The sequence below is a fragment of the Chrysochloris asiatica genome, unplaced genomic scaffold, assembly GCF_000296735.1.
Source record: "Chrysochloris asiatica unplaced genomic scaffold, ChrAsi1.0 scaffold00048, whole genome shotgun sequence".
In the NCBI taxonomy this organism is placed as follows: domain Eukaryota; kingdom Metazoa; phylum Chordata; class Mammalia; order Afrosoricida; family Chrysochloridae; genus Chrysochloris; species Chrysochloris asiatica.
The window spans coordinates 10,982,008-11,006,968 of NW_006408566.1; the positions used below are offsets into that span (position 1 = coordinate 10,982,008).

A 24,961-nucleotide genomic window follows, 5' to 3' on the forward strand; every position below is an offset into this window, starting at 1 on the left:
CAGACATTTCTAACACAGAAAATAAAGTGAAAGACACTTTAAAATTAACTAGAAATTAGAATCACAGGGTTTCCTATATACCCAAAGGTCACTGATGGTAAGCAACCCTTCATCTTGGGAAACTCCTAAGCAGGGGGTGGGCAAGGTATAGGTATGATCATCTGTAGTCACATCTCTACTTTACAATGTAATTGGTCCAGGGAAATTCCAGTGGAGGCTGTTGCCATGGAAACCCTTGTTCTTCTAAGGATGCTGAGCTAGCCTGAGGGGTCATTTTCCTTACTGTGCTTCTTCTTTTTTTTTGGGGGGGGGTCTCATTCCTAATGCAGCAAAGTGAACTAATCCACCAACAATCAACTCCCATCATCTACATCTGGCCTTCTTATGGTCCAATGCCCTGTGCTGTTTCCAGGGATTGGTAAGCACATGGTGAAAAAGGAAAATGTGGGACCAGACTTTCTGTTCAGAAGAGGAGGTTCACAAAAAGGCAATGTACCTCCCCCAAAGCCCCATTGTGTAGGCTCCAGGGGATCTGTATACTTGTCGTATGGCTCATTTTCTTCCATCAGGGATATCAAATTTGGACTAGAGTTTCCTTATTTATTCTGCACATGGCTACCATATAAAGATGCATAGAGTCTAAATGGAATCAATATCATTCCTGAATATCTGTCCTGAAGAAAAGACAGCAGGTAGACAAATGTTACGATATATACATTTTGGAGAGAGACCAGTCATGGCAACTGAGGGCAAACACACAGAGGATCACCACTGACTAGCCTTTTTGGTTTGCTCTTTAATCACAAGGTTCATTTTCTCTTTTATGATTTGTAATTTTTGGTACGTGAAACCATAGGTACCAATCCCAATCCCATGTTGTTTGGAGTGTAAATCTCACAATGTCTTTTTTCTTTCTTTCTTTTTCTGGGAGGTGTCTGCCCATCTTGGTAAGACAGAGTTAAACTTCACAGAAGATACCTGTTGTAATGTCTGTTGAACAAGAACCTTACTTCAATAAAAAAATATTTGAATATAAATCTTTGCTATGGCATTCTAGTTTGTCCTGTATACCACAATGACAAAGGTGATGCATTTTACAGTTCTGCAGAAATCATAGATTCGGTGTGTCCATGAATATTGGCATCTCCTAGCAAAGATGATTGCTTTGAGTCTATTTTGTAGGGTTTTTGAGATTTGTTGCCAAAAACGGTTATGCCCATTCCACCGGGATGATTTGGAATAGACATGTGTGGTAATAAAGGAATATTTGCTTCCTGGTTGGATCCTGATGAGGGCAAGCTGGTCACATGACCAGTGCTAGTCGACCCACTGGCACTGCTTGGGGACCGACTTTTCGGAGGAGGGCAGTGCTGAATTACTCTGGGGGGTCCTGCTGGCTGATAGTGGGCAGCTGGGAAGGCTGCATACCCAGGAGGTATTGGGTATCCATTAATGGGGATGAATCGCTGGTTCTGAGGTATGGGTGGGCCAATGAAACCAGCGATCTGGCCCTGTGGCGTAATACCCTGGCTTGGGAACATGTAATTGGGGAATCTGGCATTACTGAGATTACTCACTGGACTGGCACTAAGGGAGGTTGTTTGTGTGGTGGCATTTCCCCCTGAAGGAGTCGTAGAGCTGGTATGACTTGAGAGTCCCTCCCAAGACCGAAGTCGGACATGAATATCTTTAAATCTTGGTCTCCTGGCAGGAATCTCATTCCAGCACTCTGCCATTAGGCTGTACATTCTGGGAGGGCAGTCTTCGGAGCATGGTAAGAGCTGCCGCTTCCTCACCATTTCAATCACTTCCTGGTTGCTAAATCCATAATATGGCTGGAGTCCAAAACTGAAAATCTCCCACAAAACCACCCCAAAGGACCAGATATCGGAATCAGAAGAGAATTTGCCATACATGATGGCTTCAGGGGGCATCCAGCGAATGGGCAGCAAAGACTTGCTTTGTACCCTGTAGTAATCAGCTGAGTATATTTCTCTGGAAAGCCCAAGGTCTGAAATTTTTACATGAAGTTGCTCTCCGATCAAAATATTGCGAGCTGCGAGGTCTTTGTGGACAAAGAAGTGACTAGACAGGTATTCCATGCCAGCTGCAATCTGAATTGCAATATGTAGAAAATCTCCATGATCGAGGCTGGATTTCACAGTCCCATCTTCATCACTGCTACAGCCAACATCAGAATGTGGGGATCGCATGATGAGAAACTCATGGAGATCCCCCTGGTTCATATATTCAAAAAGCATACACACAGGTTGTTCTTGAGTGACAGCCCCAAGAAGGCAGACAATATTGGGGTGGTGTAGTTCAGCCATAAGGGAAGCTTCTTGTTGAAACTCTGTCCATTGCTGGGGGTTGTTATAATCTTTCAAGGTCTTGATAGCAACCAGCTGAGCATGGTCCATGCCTGGGAGATAGAGATGGCCCTTATAGATTTTTCCAAAGGCACATTCGCCCAATTCTTCCATAAAACGTACAGCAGAAAGAGGCAGCTCTTTAGCCTTGCTCTGTATGAAAGAAAAGAAAAGTATGTTTTAAAACATTCCTTGAGGGAAGACAGCTTGGACTCTGATGGAAAAGGTGGGGTGAGGAGATAGAAGACAGTTCTATAAACTAGGTTAAATATCATAGGCCAAGAAGTCTTTTAAAATGTTGGCTGTAACTTAGTAGAGTTATATAGGCAACTTCGTAACTACTCCTCTACTCAAGAGTCCCCTCCATGTTTCTTGCTCTTGTCTAGAGTTTTGCTACCCAAGGTGTGGTCTTCAGACCATCAGATCTGGGCCCACCCCAGATCTAATGAATCAGAATGTGCATTTTACAAGACCATCATGTGATTTTTGGTGCATACTCAGTCTGAGAAGCACTCCTGCAGAGAACCCAACCTAAATTCTATCCTAATCTACCACTTCAACATGAAACCTTGCTACTCCTCTTTAAGATCACTGTCACTTTAGTTATATAGGTTTCCTCATTATTGCCCCAAAATGCGAAGTATATTTTTTCTTAATGCATTTGTTCTTTGAAGGCTCTCCCATTCTAGGGATATTTATTATGACAAAAGTCAGAGAAGCTAAAAGGAAAGACTCGTCTCCAGAGGTGCTCAAAGTAGATGTCTGAAATGTTTTCCATGCATCCTGTTGAATCTTTTCTTTCCAAAAGGCCTGTTTCAGACCCTACTTCCATGAACACTGTATCTCAGTGATCTTTGCCTTCTGGAGTCCACGTCGTTTTTTGTATACAGTCTGAATACCACTGCATACAAACAGCATTATAATGTCTGGCTATAGGGCCATGTGGCCTCCACAATCAGACAATCTGCACAACCAGTTTGAATCCTTCCCTCATCACTTGCCAGGTCTGTGGTAGTGAATATAATATTTAAGCACCGTATGCCTCAATTCCCTCATCTATAAAATGGAATGATAACTGTACTTCTCTCAAAGGGTTACTGTGAACTTGAACAGGTGAACTTTAGTCAGGCACTCAGAACAGAGTCTGGTACATGATGAGAACTGTTTAATCCTCCACTACTACTACCTTGCTGTTGCTTTTCTAGTTATGCATACATGTTGTCCCTTCAATCAGACTGTAAATTTTTGAGGAGAGGCATTGTCCTTCATACCAATTTATATCTGCAGGGTTTCAAAATTGGGTTGTTTGTTCACTGACATTAAAGCTGTCAGGAGATAGCATCTAGTCCATAATGAAAATGAGTATAAAATTGTGACATTTGATCTTGGCAGCACAGTTTTGAAAATTCATCTCAAATCTAGCCTTATTGATTTCTTTTTAAAATCATAAAAGCAATACATGTCTATATGGTTGTTTTGTTGTTGCTATGTGGCTCAATTTGGTTCCAATTTACAGGGTCCCTGTATAGTGTTTCCGAGGAGCAGCTGGTGAGTTTAAACCACTGACTTAGTGGCTCAAACAACCTTGTGGTCCAGTGTTTTATCCCACAGCAAAAGAATCCCAAATTTTAAAATCCTTATTTCTAATAATAAAAATATCTCTGAAAATTCCAATTGTAAATGACAATGTTGCAAATACATCTGGAATTCAGAGTTCTCAGTTGTTGTTAAGTACCATGGAGTCAGTTCCAACTCATAGTGACCCTGCATAGAGTTTCCAACACTGTAAATCTTTACGGGAGCAGAAAGTCTCATCTTCTCCCATGAAACAGCTGATAGTTTCAAACTGCTGACCTTGAGATTAGCAGCCTGATTCATAACCACTACACTACCAGAGCTCCTTAGAGTTCTCAGTACAGAGTGTAAAACAACATTTTGCAAATTAAGGCAAAAAAAATTTTTAAACTCAACCAAGTTAGTTTTATAATGATTAGTTTTGTCCTAGGTTGGTGTTTTCTAAATTAAATCCAAGGGGAAATGCCTATAAACCTAAATGTATGTGTAAATATGCTTGCAGCAAAATCTTTACATGAAAAGACAAAATGAAATCAACAATTTTGGTTTCTTTATCCTTCCATGCAAAGACTATTTTTCCATTATAAAATAGTCATGTTTATTCAATAAGTCTGATCTTACGAGACTGATACATGGAATTGTTTTATAAGAAAGTTAACCTGTGTTTAAAGCAATGGCAATGTAATATTTAAAACTTTCAGTAAATTAAATTTCATTTATTCAGTCCTATTCATTCATTAAAGAGCTTTGGTAGCATAGTGGTTATGAATCGGGCTGCTAACCTCAAGATCATCAGTTCAAAACTAGCAGACATTCCATGAGAGAAAGATGAGGCTTTCTGTTCCTATAAAAATTTACAGCCTCAGAAACCCTATACAGGCTCACTATGAGTTGGAAGGAACTCCATAGCACACCACCACCACCATGCATTCATTAACAATGACTATGCAGATGATACAACCTTGCATGCTGGAAGCGAAGAAGGCTTAAAATACTTACTGATGGCGATCACAGACCACATCCTTCAGTATGAATTATACTTCAATATAAAGAAAACAGAAATCCTCACAATTGGACCAATAAATAAAACCATGATAAATGGAGAAAAGGTTGAAGTTGTCAAAGACTTCATTTCACTTGGATCCACAATTAACACTTGAGCAAGCAGCAGTCAAATGATGTACTGCATTAGGCAAATCTGCTGCACAAGACCTCTTTAAAATTTTCAAGAGCAAAGATGTCAGTTTGAGGACTAAGGTATGCTTGACTCAAGCCATGGCATTTTCAATAGCCTCATATGCATGTGAAAATTAGACAGTAAATAAGGAAGACAATAGAAGAATGGATGCATTTGAATTATCATACTGGAGAATATTAGAATTATCATGGACTGACAGAAAAACAAAAAAATATATGTTGGAAGAAGTACAGCCAGAATGTTTGTTAGAAAACAAGATGGTAGGACTGAGTCTCTTATACTTGGGACAGTTATTTGGAGGGGCCAGTCCCTGGAGAAGAACATCATGTTCGGAAAGTGGAGAGTCAATGAAAAAGAGGAAGGCTCCCAATGAGATGGATTGGCATGGTGGCAGCAGCAATGGGCACAAATATAACAACAATTATGAGGATGATGCATGACTGAGAAGTAGTTCAGTCTGTTGTGTATAGGGTTGCTATGAATTGGAACCAACTCAATGACACCTAACAACAACGACAATTCATTACAGTGTTATTTGTAATAGCAAAAGTTTCGAAGTAATCTAATATATACCTAAATTACTTATTGTTAAGTTCTGTTGAGTTTGTTCCAACTCATACCCACCCTGTATCGTGTTTCCAAGGAATGACTGGTGAGCTTGAACCACTAACCTTGCAGTTAACATCCCAGTACTTATTCTACAGTGTCACACTGGGACTCCTAAAGGAAATTGATAAATTATAGTGAATATTATAATTAAGCAGAATATTATATAGTTATTGAAAATGAGGAAAATTTCTATATACTGATATGGCAAGATCGCCAAAATACTAATGTTAAGTTATAAACAAAAAGCAAAAGAATAGTTAATGTATGCTTCTTTTGTGTAAAATAGAGAAAAAGAATGACTACATTAATATTTGTTTACAAATGCTAAAACAACTGTGAAAGGAAACTCGGGAAACAAACAGCAGTATTTACTGGGGGAAGTGGGAGTCCCTATGTGGTTGTTGTTGTTGTTGTTGTTAAGTGCCGTCGAGTCGGTTCCGACCCATAGCGACCCTGTACAGGGTTTCCGAGGGTGTAAATCCTTACGGGAGTAGAAAGCCTCATCTTTCTCCCGCGGAGCGGCTGGTAGTTTCGAACCGCTGACCTTAAGGTTCGCAGCCCGATTCGTAACCACTACCCTATGGGGTATACACAGTTAATGTACTCAGCTGTTAACCAAAAGGTTGGTTTCGGTGAACAGTTTACTCAGGAGAACTTTGGAAGAAAGGCCTGGTGATCTACTTTTGAACAATAGCCATTGGAAACCCTATAGAGTACAGTTATCTGATACACATGGGATCATCATAAGTTGGAGTGGATTCCCCGGCAACTGGTTTTATTGGGAGGCTGGAAAGTGGGAAGTATGGAGAGTTTGAAATGGGAGGAGGGGGCACAGGTGGAAAAAATTCACTTTTTTTTTTTTACCCATATGGGAATTTATTACCAATTCCCAAAAGTAAATAATTTTTTTTTTTAATTTTAAGGTAAATAATTAAACTTTAAACTTAAAAGCATATCTTTCGGACTGAATTAGGACATTTCTTCTGCAATCACAGGTCCATCTATTAATTTTCTTTTTTCTCATAAGGTCTGGATTCTTTCTGGTAATAATTGTATAGTATAGTGATGACTTGAAAGGTAATCTATTAAATCAATCCAACTTTTTCATCTTGCAACACTTTTAAGATTTTACCTTTGCTGTCAAGAATTACCTAAGGTGAATTTTTTTTTCAATAACAGTGAAATTGGGACTTTCCATTAGGACCGAATTTCCTAATGGTGTAAATGCATTTTTAACTTAAATCCAATTGATCTAATCCCTACCCAAATTATATAGCACGTTGTTGTTGTTGTTAAGCACCATGGAGTCAGTTCCGACTCATAGTGACCCTGTACAGGGTTTCCGAGGCTGTAAATCTTTACGGGAGTAGAAAGCCTCATCTTTCTCCCGCAGAACAGCTGGTAGTTTCGAACTGCCGACCTTGATGTTAGCAGCCTGATTCGTAACCACTACGCTACCAGAGCTCCTTAAATTATATAGCATAGTAGGTATTATTTCCTTTAGACCTAACTAGGATTCCGTGACAGAAAAGGACAAAGTACTAAACTTCTTTTGAGGGAAAATGGAAACTAGGGTGTAAAAGCAGTGACTATTAGACAATTATAAAGAGGAGTTAGGAATTCCCTTACCTCCTGCTGACTACCCCATAGGCAAAGCAAGAAACAAAACAAAAACAGTTACCACTGAATCAACCCAAACTCCTGCTAGCACACTGTGTTCCATAGGATTTTCAGTGGGCTTTTGTTGTTGTTATTTTGTTTGGTTTTGGTTTTGGAAGTGGATCACCAGTTCTTTCTTCTGAAGTGTCTCTGGGTGGACTCAAACCTCCACCATCTTGCAGCTGAGCTTATTAAGTGTTTTTTCTACCCAGGGACTCAAAGCCATAGGAAATGTGGTATAATTCAAACTAATCTTTGGATTTATAAAAACCCGTGTTTGCAACTTGGCTGTGTCACACTCTGTTAATGACATTAAATGCTGTACATTTGGTTCTGACTCACAGCAACCCAATGTATAACAGAACAAATTATTCTGCGACATCCTCACAATGAGCTTGAGCTCCTTGTTGCAGCCACTCTATCAGTCCATTTTGTTGAGGCTCTTCCTCTTTTTTTTGCTGATGCTTTACTTACCAAAAAGGTGGTGTAGGATAAGCACTGGATTGCTAACCACAAGGTGGGGAGTTCAAACCCACAAGCCATTCCATGGGAGAAAGATGAGGGTTTTTGCTCCTGTAAAGATTTAGAGCCCTAGAAACTGTATACAGGGTTGCTATGAAATGGAATTGATTCAGCAGCAGTAGGCTTGGTTCGACCTTGCCAAGTATGATGTCTTTTTCCAGTGATTGGTCCCTTCTGATAACATGTCCAGAGTATGTAAGACCAAGTCTCATCATCTCCACTTCTAAGGGGCATTACGGCTGTACTTTTTCCAAAATAGATTCATTCTTCTAGCAGTCTGTGGTATATTAAGATGTATTGCCAACACTATAATCCAAAGGCATCCATTCTATATAGCCTTCTTTATTCACTGTTCAGATTGTTCATGCACTGAGGGAACTGAAAATACCATGGCTTGGGTCAGGTGCACCTTAGTTCTCAAAATGAAATCTTTGCTTTTGAACACTTTCAAGAGGTCTTTTGCTGTTCCCTTGGGCATTGATTATGGATATAAGTAAAATAAAATGCTTGACAACTTCAGTATGTTCTTCGTTTATCATGTAGTTGCTTATTGGTCTGATTGTGAGGATTCTGTTTTATGTTGAAGTATATAATCCATACTGAAGAATATTCTTTGATTTTTATCTGTAAGTGCTTCAAGTCTTCTTTGCTTTTAGCAAGCAAGGTTGTGTCAGGTGCATATCACTGTTTGCTAACAAGTCTTCCTCCAATCATGATGCTATATTGTTCTTCAAACAGTCCAGTTTCTTGGATTATTTGCTCAGCACCCAGATTGAATAAGTTTGGTGAATGGATAAACCCTGATGTACACCTTTCCTGATTTTAAACCATGAAGTATCCCCTTGTTCTGTTGAAATGACTGCTTCTTGAACAGAGCACAGTTAAGTGGTCTAGAATTCCCACTCTTTGCAATGTTATACATAGTTTGTTATGATCCACACAGTCAAATGTCTTAGACAGTGGAATGCCTTTAATAGCATTTAATATCAATAAAGCACTTACTATGTGCAAGACACTGTTGTAAGTATTTAACAAATCTTAACTCATTTAATCCACTGTGGTATGTGTCCTCTATATTAGAAGGCTGACCTTAGCTGAGTTAACTTTTCTGACAAGTTTCCGTTCCCAAATCCCTGAAACAATATCTAGCTTGCATAGTTGTTGTAGGGATTAAATGCAACCATGTATGTATGTAATTTTCACCTAATAAGTGCTCATTAAATCATTTTTATTATCCCTATTATAGAAATTATACAGGAAATGGAATAAATACAAGCAACTGAAAGACATTTATAGTCTTAAGTAGTTCTTGAGTGTCTCCTATAATACTGTCTAATTTTTTAAAATGTGTCAAGTTTCCTCCTGTTAATCATTTTCTGTTCTCCTGCAGTTGTTAAAAAGAAATCCTTAAAAAATGACAGTCTGTTTTGGGGACTAAGGTTAGGTGAGAATTTGAGAGGCCTGCGGTCTCAGTCTTCTGGGAAGTACACAGATGAAGGTGGAGGGAGAAAGCATCCTGTGGCAGAATGGATGGGGGAAGGGCGAGCAGGCCAAATCTGTGGGGGCTGGAAGAGAAGTTGGGGTGGACAGCACCTTGGTGTAGGCCTGACCCATGGCCCTGGGGCTGAGCAGCTAGGAAGTCCTACTGCAGTCTCCTACCCTGAGGTAAGCAGATTTGCTCTCTTGTGTTTGCTTTTGGAAGAAGAACTATTACTCTTTCCATTTATTTTACAAATGTTGAAAGAGGCTTAGACCAAGTATCAAGAACATCCCGGACAGCCAAAAAGAACTGCACTTGGATCTGCAATGCCTTCTGTTTGGGGCGACACCATTCCATGCGAAACCAAAGAAGTTCATTGGCCAGCAAAATCCCAGGCTGACACGGAACGTCTCTGGAGGCTCCGCTTGAGGCCCGATACCTAGCAGGGCTAGGAGGTCACCTTCCAGTGTATGGTTACGCTGTGCAACTAAAATGGCACTTTCTCCCTGTTCATACACCTTTTCAACCTGAAGTGTGTCGTATCATGTCTCACCAATACCTGGCCAGCCATATAGTATTCAGTCCCAACTCTCCTCCAGCTGACAGATGGGAGGACTTGTCCATTAGAGCCCGTCAAAGCAACATATGTTGGGGTTTGCTTTGCAAAAGAGCACTAAAAGCATCCAATATGGCAGGTTTCACAAAACCGCTCCTTCTTCAAACACCTGTGCAAGCAGGCACAGAAATGGCCAGGGGAAAAAAAAAAAAGTCTAACTTCACGGAGCTCAGTTCCAGGGGAACAATTTGCAGAGTGATTTGCATTTTTAAAATGCTCAAGTTACTTGGTACAAATAAGTCTTAACTATAGACTCATTTTCAAATTTTACATAAATCCTGAACTAGTTAAAAAATCATAAAAGCCCTTAAAGAAGCAGCCAGTAGACTGAACAGTGACGGCAGGAAATTAGCTGTATTGTTGAGGAACAGATGGTTTATATTATACAAACCCTTTAGGCTAAACTTGTTTAGGTCTGGCATATTGTAAATTATATTTTAGTAATGAAAGTGAAATGACCTTTGCCTGACCTCAAGTTGGGTTCGTCTGTTTGAACCAATGTAGTGGAAAACTATGAAAGAAAATGAAGTCATAAAGTTTTGGCAGTTCAATTTTGGCTCATTTTAAGTTAAGGGGTTATAAATCTGTTTAGTTTTTGTTTGACAAGTATTTGTCATACAGGGATGTACAAAATGTAAAGAAGTGTAAAATACACATGAGGCACAGTGCCAAAGTAAACCAAGTACAAAGAGAAAATGGAATGGATAGGGTCCCCGGTTCCTATCTCTTTATCACTCCCTCCATTAGTTGAATGACAAGATTGGTTCTATGCTGTAAGGCAATTAAGTACCTTAAAACTGAAACAGGCTTTCAGTTTAAATGTTAACATTTTTACCTCTCAAAGTAAACACACGTCTGCCCCAGTTCAGTTTTTAAAACTGTATCATTTGGGAAGGCAGGATAAAAATCAAAATTGATACCCTGATACACTGTTTGAATTGCGCTTCTTAGAAAGTTTTGATAAGCAACTGTATTCGTGTTTAAGTGAGCTCTTCACTGAAGGAAAATGAAGATTATTTTAGATGGGAATCATTTTGGGGAGAGGGAGATAAGGGACTGATATTGTTGTTGCTGATGTTGTTGTTAAGACCACTGTCAAAACTGCTGATACAGAGACTGGGCTGATGTTGCAGACTTCTTTGACCTGAGTGATGAAATGGAAATGGGGCGTGTGACCTTCTTAGATCTGTTAACTTTAGATACGAAAGCAATGAACTCTGGGTAGAGTTAAAAAAAAACAACAACCAACTGTAATTATGTAGGTGGCAGATGAAAAAGGAAGACATACTCTGGGACTTTATCTCCTTTCCCCTTAGGTGATAATGTAGTTGCAATGACTCCTCCAGGTGATACAACTTACCTACTAACCTGCCATTTCCTGCTCACTTTACAGAAATGATTACCACAGGAAATGAGGCAGGGCTTTTGTGAGGGCCACAACATCTGTATGCATCATGGGCCTTACTTACTCTGTGTCATTTTACCTCTAACCTGAACAAGGTATGGTTGTTCTACCTTTGAGTCCAACTTGAAGTTGTTGTTAAGTGTTGTCAAGTCAATTCCGACTCATAGCAATAGGGTTTCTGAGGAGCAGCTGGTAGGTTTGAACTGCTGACCTTGTGGCTCACAGTCTAATACTGATTCTACAGCATCACACATATGAATTAAAAACAGAGGTAAGGTAGAGGGAATCAGAACCCTGGGTGTCTTTCTGGGAGAGGAAAGTGACTTCAACAGGAGGTATTTTAAAAAGACTGAAGTTCATATTCATATAATCAATCTCAAATCTCTCCCTGCAGTCTTTGCAACCCTGTCACTGAAGGATGCCTCCTTTACCATGCCCTAATGTCCTAAGTCCTGGTGTGGGCAAAGTTGTTTAAATTGCAAGGTCGGTGTTTGAAGCTCACCAGCTGCTCCTTGGAAACCCTCTACAGGGTCACTGTGCATCGGAATCGACTTGACGGCACTTAACAACAACAATAAAGTCCCAAGCCATTATCCATCTATCAGTTTGTCACACTGTGGTGTCTTTCATGGTGCTGTGATTCTGGAAGCCATGCCAATGGTATTTCAAATACTAGCAGGGTCACCCATGGTGGACAGGTGGACAGGTTTCAGCAGAGAATTTAGATCAAGGATGGGGAATGTCCAGTCCATGGGCCACATAAGGCCATTGAAATAATTTGGTCTGACCCTGTCAAGGCAACCATTGGTGGGACTCGAACGTCAATCAATCTAGGAACTTTTTTCAAAGCAACATAAATGTATATTAAATGATGTTTTAAATATCCAAATAGCCCTTGGTAGAAAAAAGTTTCCCCACCCTTGATCTAGACAAAGAGAGATTAGGAAGAACGGCCTGGTAATCAGTTTTCAAAAAATTGCCAATGAAAAGCCTATGGATCACAGTAGACTACTGTTTGAAATGTTGTTGTTGTTGTTGTTGTTGTTGTTGTTGTTGTTGTTAAGTGCCATCGAGTCGGGTCCGACCCATAGCGACCCTGTACAGGGTTTCCAAGGGTGTAAATCTTTACAGGAGTAGAAAGCCTCATCTTTCTCCCGTGGAGCGGCTGGTAGTTTCAAACCGCTGACCTTAAGGTTCACAGCCCGATTCGTAACCACTACGCTACCAGAGCTCCTGGAAAATAACCTCTTCAGGTTGGAAGGCACTCAACATTCATGGTGGCAGCAGCAATGAACTCAAACATGCCAACCACCATGACAAACTAGATCACGCTTCATTTTGTCATACATAGGGTCTCCATGAGTCAGAGTTGAGTTGATGATAATAAACAACATTCCAAGATTGACAGCTGTCCTTTTGGTAGGCTGCTTCCCTGTTACAAGTTCCCTTGGCTATTCATATGAAGCAGATTCTAGTAGGACACAAGTGTTTGCAGGTGAAGACAGCTTCCACCTAGGGTTATTTGTTCTTAATACCATCAGCAGTGATGATAACATAGATCTAGGCCCTACTGAAATGAGAAGGGCATTTTTGGCAATCCAATGACATTACCAAGTCCCCTTTCTCTCTGGAAACATAGTTTTCACTGAAATGACTTAACTGCTCTCCAAATCTCAAGTACAGATCAGCATTGGCTACAAGAACGTGAGCATCAGAATCCCCGGGGAGCACTTACAACACTGATGGCTAGGTCCCACCTACAGAGGTTCTGATTCAGTAGAACTCTGATGAGGCCTGAGATGTTGCATTTCTGAGCAGCTCCCAGATGGTGTAGATGCTCTTGGCCTAGAGGCCTCACTGTGAGAAATACTGGGATAACTAAGTATAGCTTTCTGGATCAAACAATGACTCAGTGATCTGAGGCCCTGCTCTCTGCATACTAAGCAACCACAGTGTATCTGAAAAACCTGATTAAGCAATGCTGATTTACACTGGCAGAGGAAATGAGAAAAATCCACTCACTCTATGAGGCTACTGTCTTACTGAGATTCAAGGCTCTGACATAGAAATCTGTGAATCTTGGGCCATGTCATCACTTGCGCTCTATTTTCATGTGTAGCCAATAGTTTGTGATATATTTTAATAGCTGGTTGCTTACATCAGTCAACAGATGTTGTTGTTGTTATGTGCCATGGAGTCGGTTCTGACTCATAGCGACCCTGTACTGGATTTCTGAGGCTGTAAATCTTTACAGGAGCAGAAAGCCTCATCTTTCTCCTGCAGAACAGCTGGTAGTTTCAAACTGCTGACCTTGAGGCTCACAGCCCAGTTTGTAACCACTACGCTACCAGAGCTCCTTCAGTCAAAAGATACTATGTATCAAATAGTATACATACTAAATAGTGTATATGGAACCACAAGAGAATCCTACACAGCTCCTAATCTAGATGAGTTGTAATCTGAGTTTAATAATAGCTACCCGGTGTTGAATATCTGTGATATGTCAGACACTGGCTCACAATAATGGCTGCAATCATTTTTTGAGTGCTTATGCGTTAGGCTGTAAGCACTGTACACATATTAAGTCATTTTACCCTCACAATAACTTCAGGAGATTGGTAGCTATGATTATGATCCCCACTTACAGATGGAAAGACTGAGTAACAGGTCCCATAAAAGGCAGGTGCTAAATTCAGCTACATTCCCTTGCCTGCTCTCTGCTAAGTGCTTCTCCACATCAGCTCATTTAATCTTCCTCTGAATCCTGTGTGGCACATACTATCATTTTCCCAATTTATGGATCAGAAAGAAAAAGGAAAAAGAAAGAATTCAGTAGTTTTCCTAAAGGAGCACAACTATTCAGTGTGTTTAGACGATGCCAAAATTCAAATCCAAGAATGTCTGACTCCCAAGTTGAAACATTTTTCTGGAAAGAGGAGGCCTGTTTATCATGAGCTCCTCAAAGGGTTCCATGGTAGAGAAATGATGTCTGCTCAGGGTGTCAGAGCTCTACTGTCTTTGCGCTAGGCCTTGTTGTTGCTGTTAAGTGCTGTCGAGTTGGTTCTGACTCATAGAGACCAGGTATAGGGTTTCTGAGACTGTAAATCTTTGCAGGAGCAGAAAGCCTCATCTTTCTCCTGCAGAGTGGCTTGAACCACAGACCTTATGGTTTGCAGTCCAGTGTTTATCCTACAGAGTAAGGCACAGTGCTCCCTTACTCTGGCTGATACTCTGCTGTCCCCTTTAGTAGTCTGGGATCAGTGAACAAAACATCTTAGCAGCAGCCTTTGCTTGAGTTGGGCGAAGTGCCCTGGAAAGCCTATGAATGTGAGATTTCTTTGTATCAGGATTTGGCTGTTGACATCAATCTGCTTGACTCCAAAGCCGATTTTCCTTTCTTGTGTGTTTTACTGTTTCTTAGGTAAACAGTATTAACATTGTGAAACAATTGACTTCACTTTTAAATGGAAATGATTACATGTTAAAAGTTTAAAGGCCACAGCTATTTTATTTGGGGGTTATGGACAGTTTTAAAGACTACAGCAGAACTAAGTGCCTTGTGGCATATGCAGTCAAATAGTAGAGTGAATTCCAACCAACATTTTGCTCAGAGTTCAGCTGTACTTCTTTGGAAGTGATCTAACTTCAGAAGCAGTTCTTCTCTCTAGAACGTAACTTTTTGATCATTAGTTTGAATGTTTGGTGGTGTCCAGGGTTGACTCTGAGGTGGCAATAGCTTATGTCAGTGGGAGAGGAGATAAATACAACACATGCCAGTAATTTTAACGTCAGGTTGAGTCACCCTAACTAAACCTATGAATTGGGCTTGTAGGTTATAGTCCTATTGTGCATGAAGGCATTTGAGTGAAATGGTGAAGCACTTGGGCTGCAGACCTAGGAAGATGTGGGGTTGAGCTTTGGCTCTGCTGCTGACTAGCTTGTGTGACTGGGCAAACGCTTAACCTTCAAGCCTCAATTTTCTCACCTCAAAAACCAGGCTCAAATTAGTACCCAGTTCATGGGGTTGCTGTAAAGGTTCACCCATTCATAATATCATTTGTAATATATCCATTTATAACATTCTTCTTACCCAGAAGTATAGATTTGAACTAAGTGAAGCTATATACTATCAGATCTTCTTCATTTCAATGAATTTTATCCAGGTTGTGTGCAAGGTTTAGGGCAGGGATTTTCGCTAAGAGGAATGGATACAAGGAATGATTTCCTTGCCTCTAGTCCTAGTGTGGCGCTGTAGGCTAATGGGTCAGACTGCAAAGTCTTTTGAACTGCAAGCTCGGTGGTTCAAGCTCACCAGCTGCTCCTTGAAAACCCTATACAGGGTCGCTATGGGTCAGAATTGACTCAATGGCACTTAACAACAACAGCAACCTCACCTTAGTTAATGCTTGTGAGACTGGGCAAACTACAGATTGCTGAATTGTCCAACTCCCTCCTCAGTCCATATCACCTAATGTACAGAATTTAGTGTCTAGTTAAAATATTTGTAGTTGTTCATCCCAACACTGGCATCCTGGTGTGGCTCTGCAGGATAAGCACTGAACTCCAGTGATGTTATGAATAACCACAAATCTTTTCATCTCAGAAAAATACTAAGAAACAGTGTAGCTGTAAATGTAACTTAGGCCAAAATAATACAGAACCTTGGGTGCCAGGATGAAGATTTTTTAACTTGAAATTGATCTCTCCAGGTCTGGGAATCTTTGGACTCAGGTGAAGAATAAAGTATGTCAAGGGATGAAATCAGCATGAAAGAAAGAAAAAGAAAAAGAGAAGTGACAACCTTTGAGGATGCTCCCAGTTAGGGAATTAGAAGAAGCAGTGATGGAAACAGGGGAAGAAGGTAGGAAGAAAGCCAAGGGCAAAAGTATTTCAAGAAGGTGGTTAAGTATATCAAGTGCTCCAGAGAATTTAAAGAGGATGAAGACTTCGAAAAAAGCACTCAAATAAATGATACCATGGTGGCTTTGAAGAGGGTCATGTCAGTAGAATGGTGAGCTCAGAAGCTTTGGAAGAAAATTACCTGTAGGAATAAGTGAAAAAGTTACTGAAGACATTTTTAGTACCACATGTGGTGACATTTAATAAGAACAGTGGCTTATGAAAGGTAATCGAACCCAGTAGGTCTTTTTAGATGGAAACTGACAAAGGGGAGGGACTCAGATTATATCCTATGAATATAATGTCATGAATTGCTTAGAAGTAAAGAAACAGAGAAACTGGCAAGAGATGAGGGTAAATTGAGAAATATGATATAGCCACCAGCTTCAAAAAGCTAGGCAAATCCTGCTTTCTTCCAAAGCTTTTGTTTTCTTTCTCATATCAGTCAGGACTTGCAGCCCATTCAATCGTGAGCTGCATTAGGCTGCTCTACCCTTCCTTGCTCCTCATTCTCAAAAGCCTCCACTAACTAAGATCTCTGCATGCCTAATACCCAGAGAGGTGAACCATGGTGAGCCAAAAGGAAGTAGGGAGCCCGGAAGCACTGGCTGAATTTCTTAGTCCCCTTCCTACTCTCTGGGGTGAACACTCCGTCCTTTGCCAAAGTACGATTAAAGGCTGCTCTGTTTTTCAGATCCATGACAATTGGAAAAAGTGGGGAAGAAGGGGGAGAAAAAGAAAAGGAAAAGAAACAGAAAAAGAAAAAAAGAGTTTCCAGGCTTTTCTGAGTAGGGTAGAAAACAAAACAAAATACTCAGATTGTAAGTTTGAAATGCAACAGAAAAATCTTATTGTAGGCATCAAGAGAGTAGTCATCGGACTCCTGGTGTGGTGCTTTAAGATCAGCAGTGGACTTTGAACCATAAGGTCAGCAGTTAAAACCCACTAGGTGCTCTTTGGAAACACTATACAGGGTCTCTGTGAGTCGGAACTGACTTGACGGCACTTAAGAAGTGTACTCATCAGTAGATTGTAGAGATGGAAAAGAGAAGAGCTTATTTGATCCAAGTGAATGGCTAGAAATCTTTTACTGAATGAAATAAAAGGAAAATAAACAAAAACCAGTACTTTATATAACCACCACTCATCTGTCAGTGAGTCTTATATGTTTGCTCTGACACTGGAAGTTATGTCACCAGTATTTTAAACACCAGCAGGGTCACCAAACCTGATGGACTGGTTTCAGCAGCACTTCTAGACTAAAACAGACTAGGAAGAAAGACCTGGTAATATGCTTCTTAAAAAGCAGTCCAGAGAAATCCTTATGAAAAGCAGTGAAGCATTAGCTAATATCGTGCTAGAAGATGAGCCTATTGGGCTGGATGGCACTCAAAATACTCCTGAGGAAATGCTGCCTCTGCAAAGGAGAATTAATGTTAATAATATGGATGAAGTAAACACTTTCAGGGTCTTCATTTACTGATGTGGCATGATTCAAGAAGAGAATATACAGCTGCAAACGTCCACTAAGAATCACAAGGTAGAATGTATGAACTATGAATTTAGGAAAATTGGAAGCTGTTAAAAATGCAATGGAAAGCAAAAGATTGGTATCTTAGGCATCATTAAGCTAAAATGAAGTGGCATTTGGCTGTTTTGAGTCAGACAATCATGTGGTGTATTCTACTGGATGTACAAATTGAGGACTAGGCATTTGAAGGCAAAATAACATTTCAAGATCTATCCTGAAGTACAACCATACCTGTTGTATAATATCCATATGCCTATCAGGAACAGCAGTTACTGTGACTATTATTCACATCTATCCACCAGCCACTACGGCCAAAAAGGAAGAACTGAAGATATTTACCAACTTCTGTAGTCTGAAATTGATCAAACATACCATCAAGATGCATTGATAATTACTGCTGATTGGAATGGAAACAAGAATTATCAGTAGTTCGAAAATAAAGAAACAAAGGAAGGAGACCGCATGGTAGAATTTTGCAAGACCAATGACGTACTCATTGAAAAAATCTTTTTTCAACAACATAAATGACAACATGCATAGAATTCATCGGATGGAATAACAGGAATCAAATAGACTACATCAGTGAAAAGAGATGATGGAGAAGCTCAGTGTCATCAATCAGAACAAGTTCAGAGCAATTGCTCTAAATAAGTTCGAGTTCAAGTTGAAGAAAATTAAAAACAAGTCCACAGGAGCCAGAGTATGACCTTGAATATATCCCACCTGAATCTATAGACCATCTCATGAATACATTTGATGTACTGAACACTAATGACTGAAGGTCGGATGAGTTGTGTGATGATATCAAGGACATCATACATGAAGAAAGCAAAGGTCATTGAAAAAAAAAAAAACAAGGAAGAAAGAAAAGACCAAAAGAGATTATCTGCAGAGCCTCTTAAACTTGCTCTTGAAGGTAGAGTAGCTAAATTCAAAGTAAGAAATGATGATATAACGGAACTGAACAGAAAATTTCAAAGGGCATCTAGAGAAAACAAAGTATTATAATGTAATGTGCAAAGACCTGGAGTTAGAAAACCAAAAAGGAAGAACACACTCAGCATTTTCAAGCCTCGAGGTGTAATACTGAAAACTTTCTATGGGCAAAATATTGAACAATATGTAGACTACATTGAAAGAAGATAGAAGGAGGAAAACATAACCAATGCCCATGGAAGCAGCAGTCAAGAAATCAGGTGATGTATTGCATTGGGCAAATGTGCCACAAAATACCTTTTAAAAGTGTTAATAAGCAAAGATACCACCTTGAGGTTATCTTTGTACCTGACCCAAGCCAAGGTCTTTTCAATTGTCGCATATGCATGTGAAAACTGGACAATGAATAAGGAAGACCAAAGAAGAAATTATGCCTTTGAATTGTGGCACTGGGGAAGAATATTGAGTATACGTTGGACGGCCAGAGAAAAAAACAAATCTATCTTGGAAGAAGTACATCCAGAATGCTCTTTAGAAGCCAGGATGGTGAGATTTCATCTCATGTACTTTGGACATGTTATCAGGAAGGACTAAGCCCTGAGAAAACCATCATGCTTGGCAAAGTAGAGGGTCAGAGAAAGACAGGAAGACTCTTAACCAGATGATTGCAACAATGTGCTCAAACATAGCAACAATGGTGGGGATGGTGCAGGGTTGTGTTCATGCTGCGGTGCACAGGATCACTATGAGTCAGAACCAACTTGATGGTAACAACAGTCTATGAATACAGTTTATTTCTTTCTGTGGACAGCTAAGGAAACTGAAATACACAAAGACTAAATAAATGGCTTCTTAGGGTCACAGGACAGTTAGAGGTGGAGTCAAGGAGAACATCTCCACCTCCTAACTGTTCATAGCTTTGCTTCAGGATGCCTCTCTGGTTTACTCAATGCCATGAAGGGCAGTAGTTCTAGTTCTTTAAAATGAGTTCATCTTGTGGAGGTCTTCACATGTGTCCTTTTCCCACAGTTTAAAACAAAACGAAGGCTTCATCAAGTTTTCACTTCCTACTGCACCATCCACTCTCTGGGGTCTCATGCTAGGTCCTGTCAGTCAGTCTGTCTGCTGCTGCCTGTTGTCCTCTCTGAAGAGTATCAGTTTCTAATCTCCCAGAGGAGCCTCTTCTTCCTAATCCAAATACTCGGGGGAATTCTAGCAGCTCAGCAAGTGAAGAGAGATGGAAACAGATAGTTTTAACCCTGCAGGGAAAATTCATTTGGGTAAATAAGAACTAACCATAGTAGTGTATTTAACTTCTCAATTGGCCAAAGAGAAATACGAATAAGGCCGGGGGAAGACCTAATTCCATCCTTCATTTGTTTTCTGATGGAACTTCCAAATTATCCTTTTGATTTTACTTTGGTAAGGTTTTTTCCTTTTCTTTTTGTGTGTCCCTTCCTTTTAGATTTTATAGGTACATGTAATATTTATGTGTAAGTGACCTTTCAAAGCAGTTTTAGAGATTGACTGGTTTACATTTAGGAATTTTCTTTAAGGACTGCAAAGTCCTTTGTGCTGTTTCCAGGAAAGGCACTCAGTAAGAACCAAAACAAACAACTGAATAACTCAAATGTGATCGGAGCCAAATCTCTTAGGAGAATTAGAGAAAAAAAAGAAAAAAGTTAACATTTGTTTTTGTTGTTTCCTTTCCCTCCCTAACACAGTTCAATATGCCTGAGCCATTCCTATTTCTATTCTGCTTCAGAGCGTGCTTATGAGCTGTCTAAAGATAAATGCTAAGTTCTTTGTTTTGGCAACCTTGACACTGGGAGATTTTGCTAAACATGCTTTGGTGATGATCCAGAAATAAAGAAAAAACAAACAAACAAACAATGATATACTTCACCAAATCTCTGGTGAATTTTCTTTTTTCACATTTGTCTCTTTGACCCGGGCTTCATACCATATAGGGAATTTAACCTCTTAGTGCTTTGTCTCAAGCCCCGGTTACGATTCAGCCCACAAAGCCCAAACTGAATCATGTTTAATTCTATTTTTTGTTTCATGAAAAAAGCCACTATAGGGTCAGCAAGTAGTCTATTTAGAATGGAAAAATCCTGCTTTCAAATTTTCTCTATTACTAGCTAATTAACTTTGGGTAACTTATTTACACATGTTAGGAGTCCCTGGGTTACTATAAATGGTTAACATGTCAATTGCTAATTAAAATGTTAGAGATTTGAGTCTACCCAGTGGTGTGCTGCTGTGGGTTAATGCGCTGGACTGAAAAGTCATTTGAATCTCAAGGTGAGTGGTTCAAGCTCACCAGTCACTCCTTGGAAACCCTATACAGGGCCGCTATGGGTCGGAATTGACTTGACGGTATCCAACAATAATAAAAGAGGTACCGCGTAAGAAAGGCCTGGTAATCGACTTCTGAAAAATTGGCCATTAAAAATTCTGTGGAGCACAGTTCTGCTCTGCTACACATGGGTCACCGTGAGTCAGAAAGAACTCTTTGGCAGCTGTTTGTTTGTTTTAATTCAATCTTTTAGGGTCTCAGTCTCCCTGACTGTACAACGCTGATAATAATAACCATAAGGATTAAATGAGATAATGATGTAAAAGCTCCTGATGTAGTTCTTGCTAATATGTATTGCTAATATGTACTCATTTTATCTAGTTAAGCTCTAGAGATCTTTAAGTCAAAGAGTATATAAACCCCAAGGTATCATGCCTGTTGGCCAGTATGCATTACAAAACAAATCTTTGAGTTGCAGATTGAGGCCAATTTACAGAAGCAAAAGATGATTTTCCTGAATGGAAATGACCCTTCCCATGGTTTCTACCACAGCAATGGAGAGTCCAGCTCTCCTGGGAGGTAGTTGCTACACAGCATGATTGCTACAATGAAATTGATTTGGATCTTTCTTACATCAGGTCATGGGCATCTTTAAGGCTTCTCAACACTTAATAATTGGAGTAACAGAGAGAGAATCACATGGAATAATGGATATTGCACTAGAAACTTGAGGTCATGGGTAAAGGCAGCAACTATGCAAACAGTTGCAAACAGTAAATATACTTCATGAATATACATTGATATTAACTCTCCTATTTTCTTCTACTATGACTTTTCTGGTGGCCTATTCTTCCCTGTTTATCCACCTGGCCTATACCGGACTTTCTCAAATATTATCTGTCCAACACTGGTATTGATATGGCTAATACTTCCAACTCCTGTAAATGCTTTACCCATGTTAACAAACCAATGGGTCAGTGTTCTTATTTATCCTCATTTTACAGATGAGGAAACTGAGATAGAGAGAGGTCAAGGACATTGTCCAAGACCATAGGACAATCCTAGGCAGTCAAGTTTATTTAATTCTATCATAGCTTCTCCAAAGGTGTGAAGTTGAAAAAACAAAAAGGTATCCTTGTCATTCTCAAGATGTCTAATAACTCAAAGTACATGCTATGTACTTTAGCTGAAGTATCATAAGATCTATATAAGGGAGCAAGCAGGGAAACGAAAGTAGATACCCCCACCCTGGTAAAGATATACTGCTCAATAATCAAATGGCCTTTGTGGAATTTCCAAACACAGGTCATGCTGGGGCAGTGGGAAACCTTGCTTGCTCCCTCCCAGGTTCTACCCTTCCACATCTTGCCTAGCTTCTTCCATACAAATTCCCACAATGATCTCTTTCCCCAAGCCCAGCTTCACCTGGAGAAAGGGCTCATAGTCAAAAGTAAGTAAACCTTGGACCAGCCTTCAGGTACCACCTAGACCCTGGACAGCTCTATACTCTGGGATCCAATAGAGTAAGAAATACACAGGCTCCAGCATTCAAGGGGAACCAACTTCACATTTGACTCTACCAGTTATGAATATTTAACTTTGGGTAATTCACCTAACTTTTAAAACCCTAAGTGTTCTGAAGTCTACTCCTTTGTAGCTTTGTAGCTTTTATAAGAATGAAATGTAATATATAATGTACAAAGCAGTAAGTTAAGATGCCAAGGGTTGAATTCCTACTTCCATCTCTGTCCCTCAAGCTACTTCCTGTGTGAACTCAAGGTGCTTCCAGGCCTTGGCTCTTTTTCTGGCAATAATTCACACTTAGTAAGAGACAGTGGTTTTGCTGAGACAGAATATTTTCAAAAGAATATTTAACATTTAAGATAGTCCAAAATCTCACCAAAAGATGATTTTTAGCAAAATGTTCATATTTTCAAGACCTTTGAAGTAAAGAATTCTACATAACAGAGCAAAATAAAATAAAACAAGGGCTATGTTACAATACCAACTATATTACTCAATTTGAACCACTGACCTTGTGGTTCACATTGACCTTGTGGTTCAGTGCTTATCCTACAGGCCCACACCAGGACTCCTCATTAAAGGAGTGTCATCAAGTTGGTTCTGACTCATAAGGACCCTGTATAGCATTTCCAAGGAGCAGCTGGTAGGTTTGAACTGTTGACTTCTTGGTTTGTAGTCCAGTACTGATTCTGCAGTACCACACCAGGATTCCTCAAAGATTGTTGTTGGATGCCGTTGAGTCAGTTTCGATTTATAGTGATCCTGTATAGGGTTTCTGAAGAGCAGCTGGTGGGTTTGAACTACTGACCTTGCAACTGAAACAGATCTTTCGGTCCAGTGCATTATCCTGAAGCAACACACCAGAGCCTTGTAAATCCCATGGGGGCAATATGCTGTGTCCTATGTGGCACTGTGGGTTAATGTGCTGAACTGTAAAGTAGGTTTGAACTGCAAGGTCGGCAGTTCAAGCTCACCAGTCGCTCCTCGGAAACCCTACAGAGGGTCGCTATGGGTCAGAACCGACTCGATGGCACTTAACAACAAGACCAATAGGGTTGCTATGTGTCAGAATAGACTTGACAGTATGAGACTTTCAAAAAAGAATTACATTAAAAAATGATACATTTTTTTGTGTTGTTGTTGTTGTTTTTTTCTGGCCACTAAACCAAAGAGAAGATAAATATTTTCTGAATGAATGAATGAGTGTTCCTATGGAGTTATAACAAGAAGAAAAAAGCTTCTGGATGCAAGACTCCTAAATTACTTAAATGAATCTTTGCTGAGAAGCCTGTAATTGAAGTGTTGGCTCTCCTGAGAGAACTCCTATGTTGTATTTCAGCTCAAAGCTGTAGTATGTGTGCTCCATTGAAGGTATAGCCTGGTGACTCTGGGTTCTTGCTTGGTCCTCAAGAAACCTAAGTGATGGAAAGTGATGAGGAAAGATTAAAGACAATGGGTTGATTTAGCCCAGAGATAAGAGGGCTAACTAGGGTATGAAACCGGATGAAAAGACTGCAGGCACCACAGGAGAGTGAGAATCACATTTCTCTTCAAATGTGGATCAAGAGCCAAAGATAAGGTGATTTAGGTTAGGTGAGAAAAGGAGTTTTTGACAGTGAGGTTAGTAAGCAATGCCTGTCTTGTCTCTCTCTATCTCACTATCTTTCTCTCTCAGTTTGGTTGAAAAAATATGGATTTTCCTTCTTTGTAAATTCTGAGTCCTATGAGACCAGTGCAGATGATCTCCTAGAGCCCAGTAACCCTATGGGAAGATGTAGAATGGCGGCCACAAGAGGAAAAGGACATAGTGATGAAAATATGTGTAGCAGTCTGGGACAAAGTTCGAGATATGGTTAGCCTATGTGTTTGCAGAAAAAAGGAGTCCTGGTGTGACACTGGACTGCTAACCGCAAGGTAGGGATTTCAAACCCACCAGTTGTTTCTTGGAAACCTTATACAGTGTCCCTATAAGCTGGATCAGACTCCACAGCACTTAACAACAACAACAGTGCTATAAAACCCTAGAGCTAGGTGATTTGATTTCTAAGACTGCTTTGTTTTTAACTTGAAGACCATAGAGTAAATGCAATTATGTGAATTTTACCTTGGGCTTATATGCACTGAGCATTGACATCTCTACGTTTTGACCTCTGACATGCTTCGGTTGTCTCTGGACTGGTGGTGATGACGATTTCTGGCTATTGCGGCAGACACAAATGAAAAAGAAGAGCAAAGCAATGGCCAGGGGAATAGCAACACTTGGCACCAGGATGTACAGGATTTCCATTTTATTCTTCTCTTTGGAATCCTTTGAATCTGGGTACAAAAACAAAAAA

At 40.0% G+C, this 24,961-nt stretch overlaps 1 protein-coding gene across 1 annotated transcript in view; it reads right to left on the reverse strand.

The window, feature by feature from the left end:
* Positions 1–931: 931 nt before the first annotated feature.
* ROR1 (receptor tyrosine kinase-like orphan receptor 1) overlaps positions 932–24,961 on the reverse strand; it is a 564,029-nt gene continuing 539,999 nt past the window's right edge. The window contains exons 8-9 of the mRNA XM_006862461.1: positions 24,730–24,941; positions 932–2,522 (exon numbers count right to left, since the gene is read on the reverse strand). Coding sequence (XP_006862523.1) covers positions 1,095–2,522; positions 24,730–24,941 — 1,640 coding nt within the window. The 3' untranslated portion in view covers positions 932–1,094. The remainder of the gene's footprint in view (positions 2,523–24,729; positions 24,942–24,961) is intronic.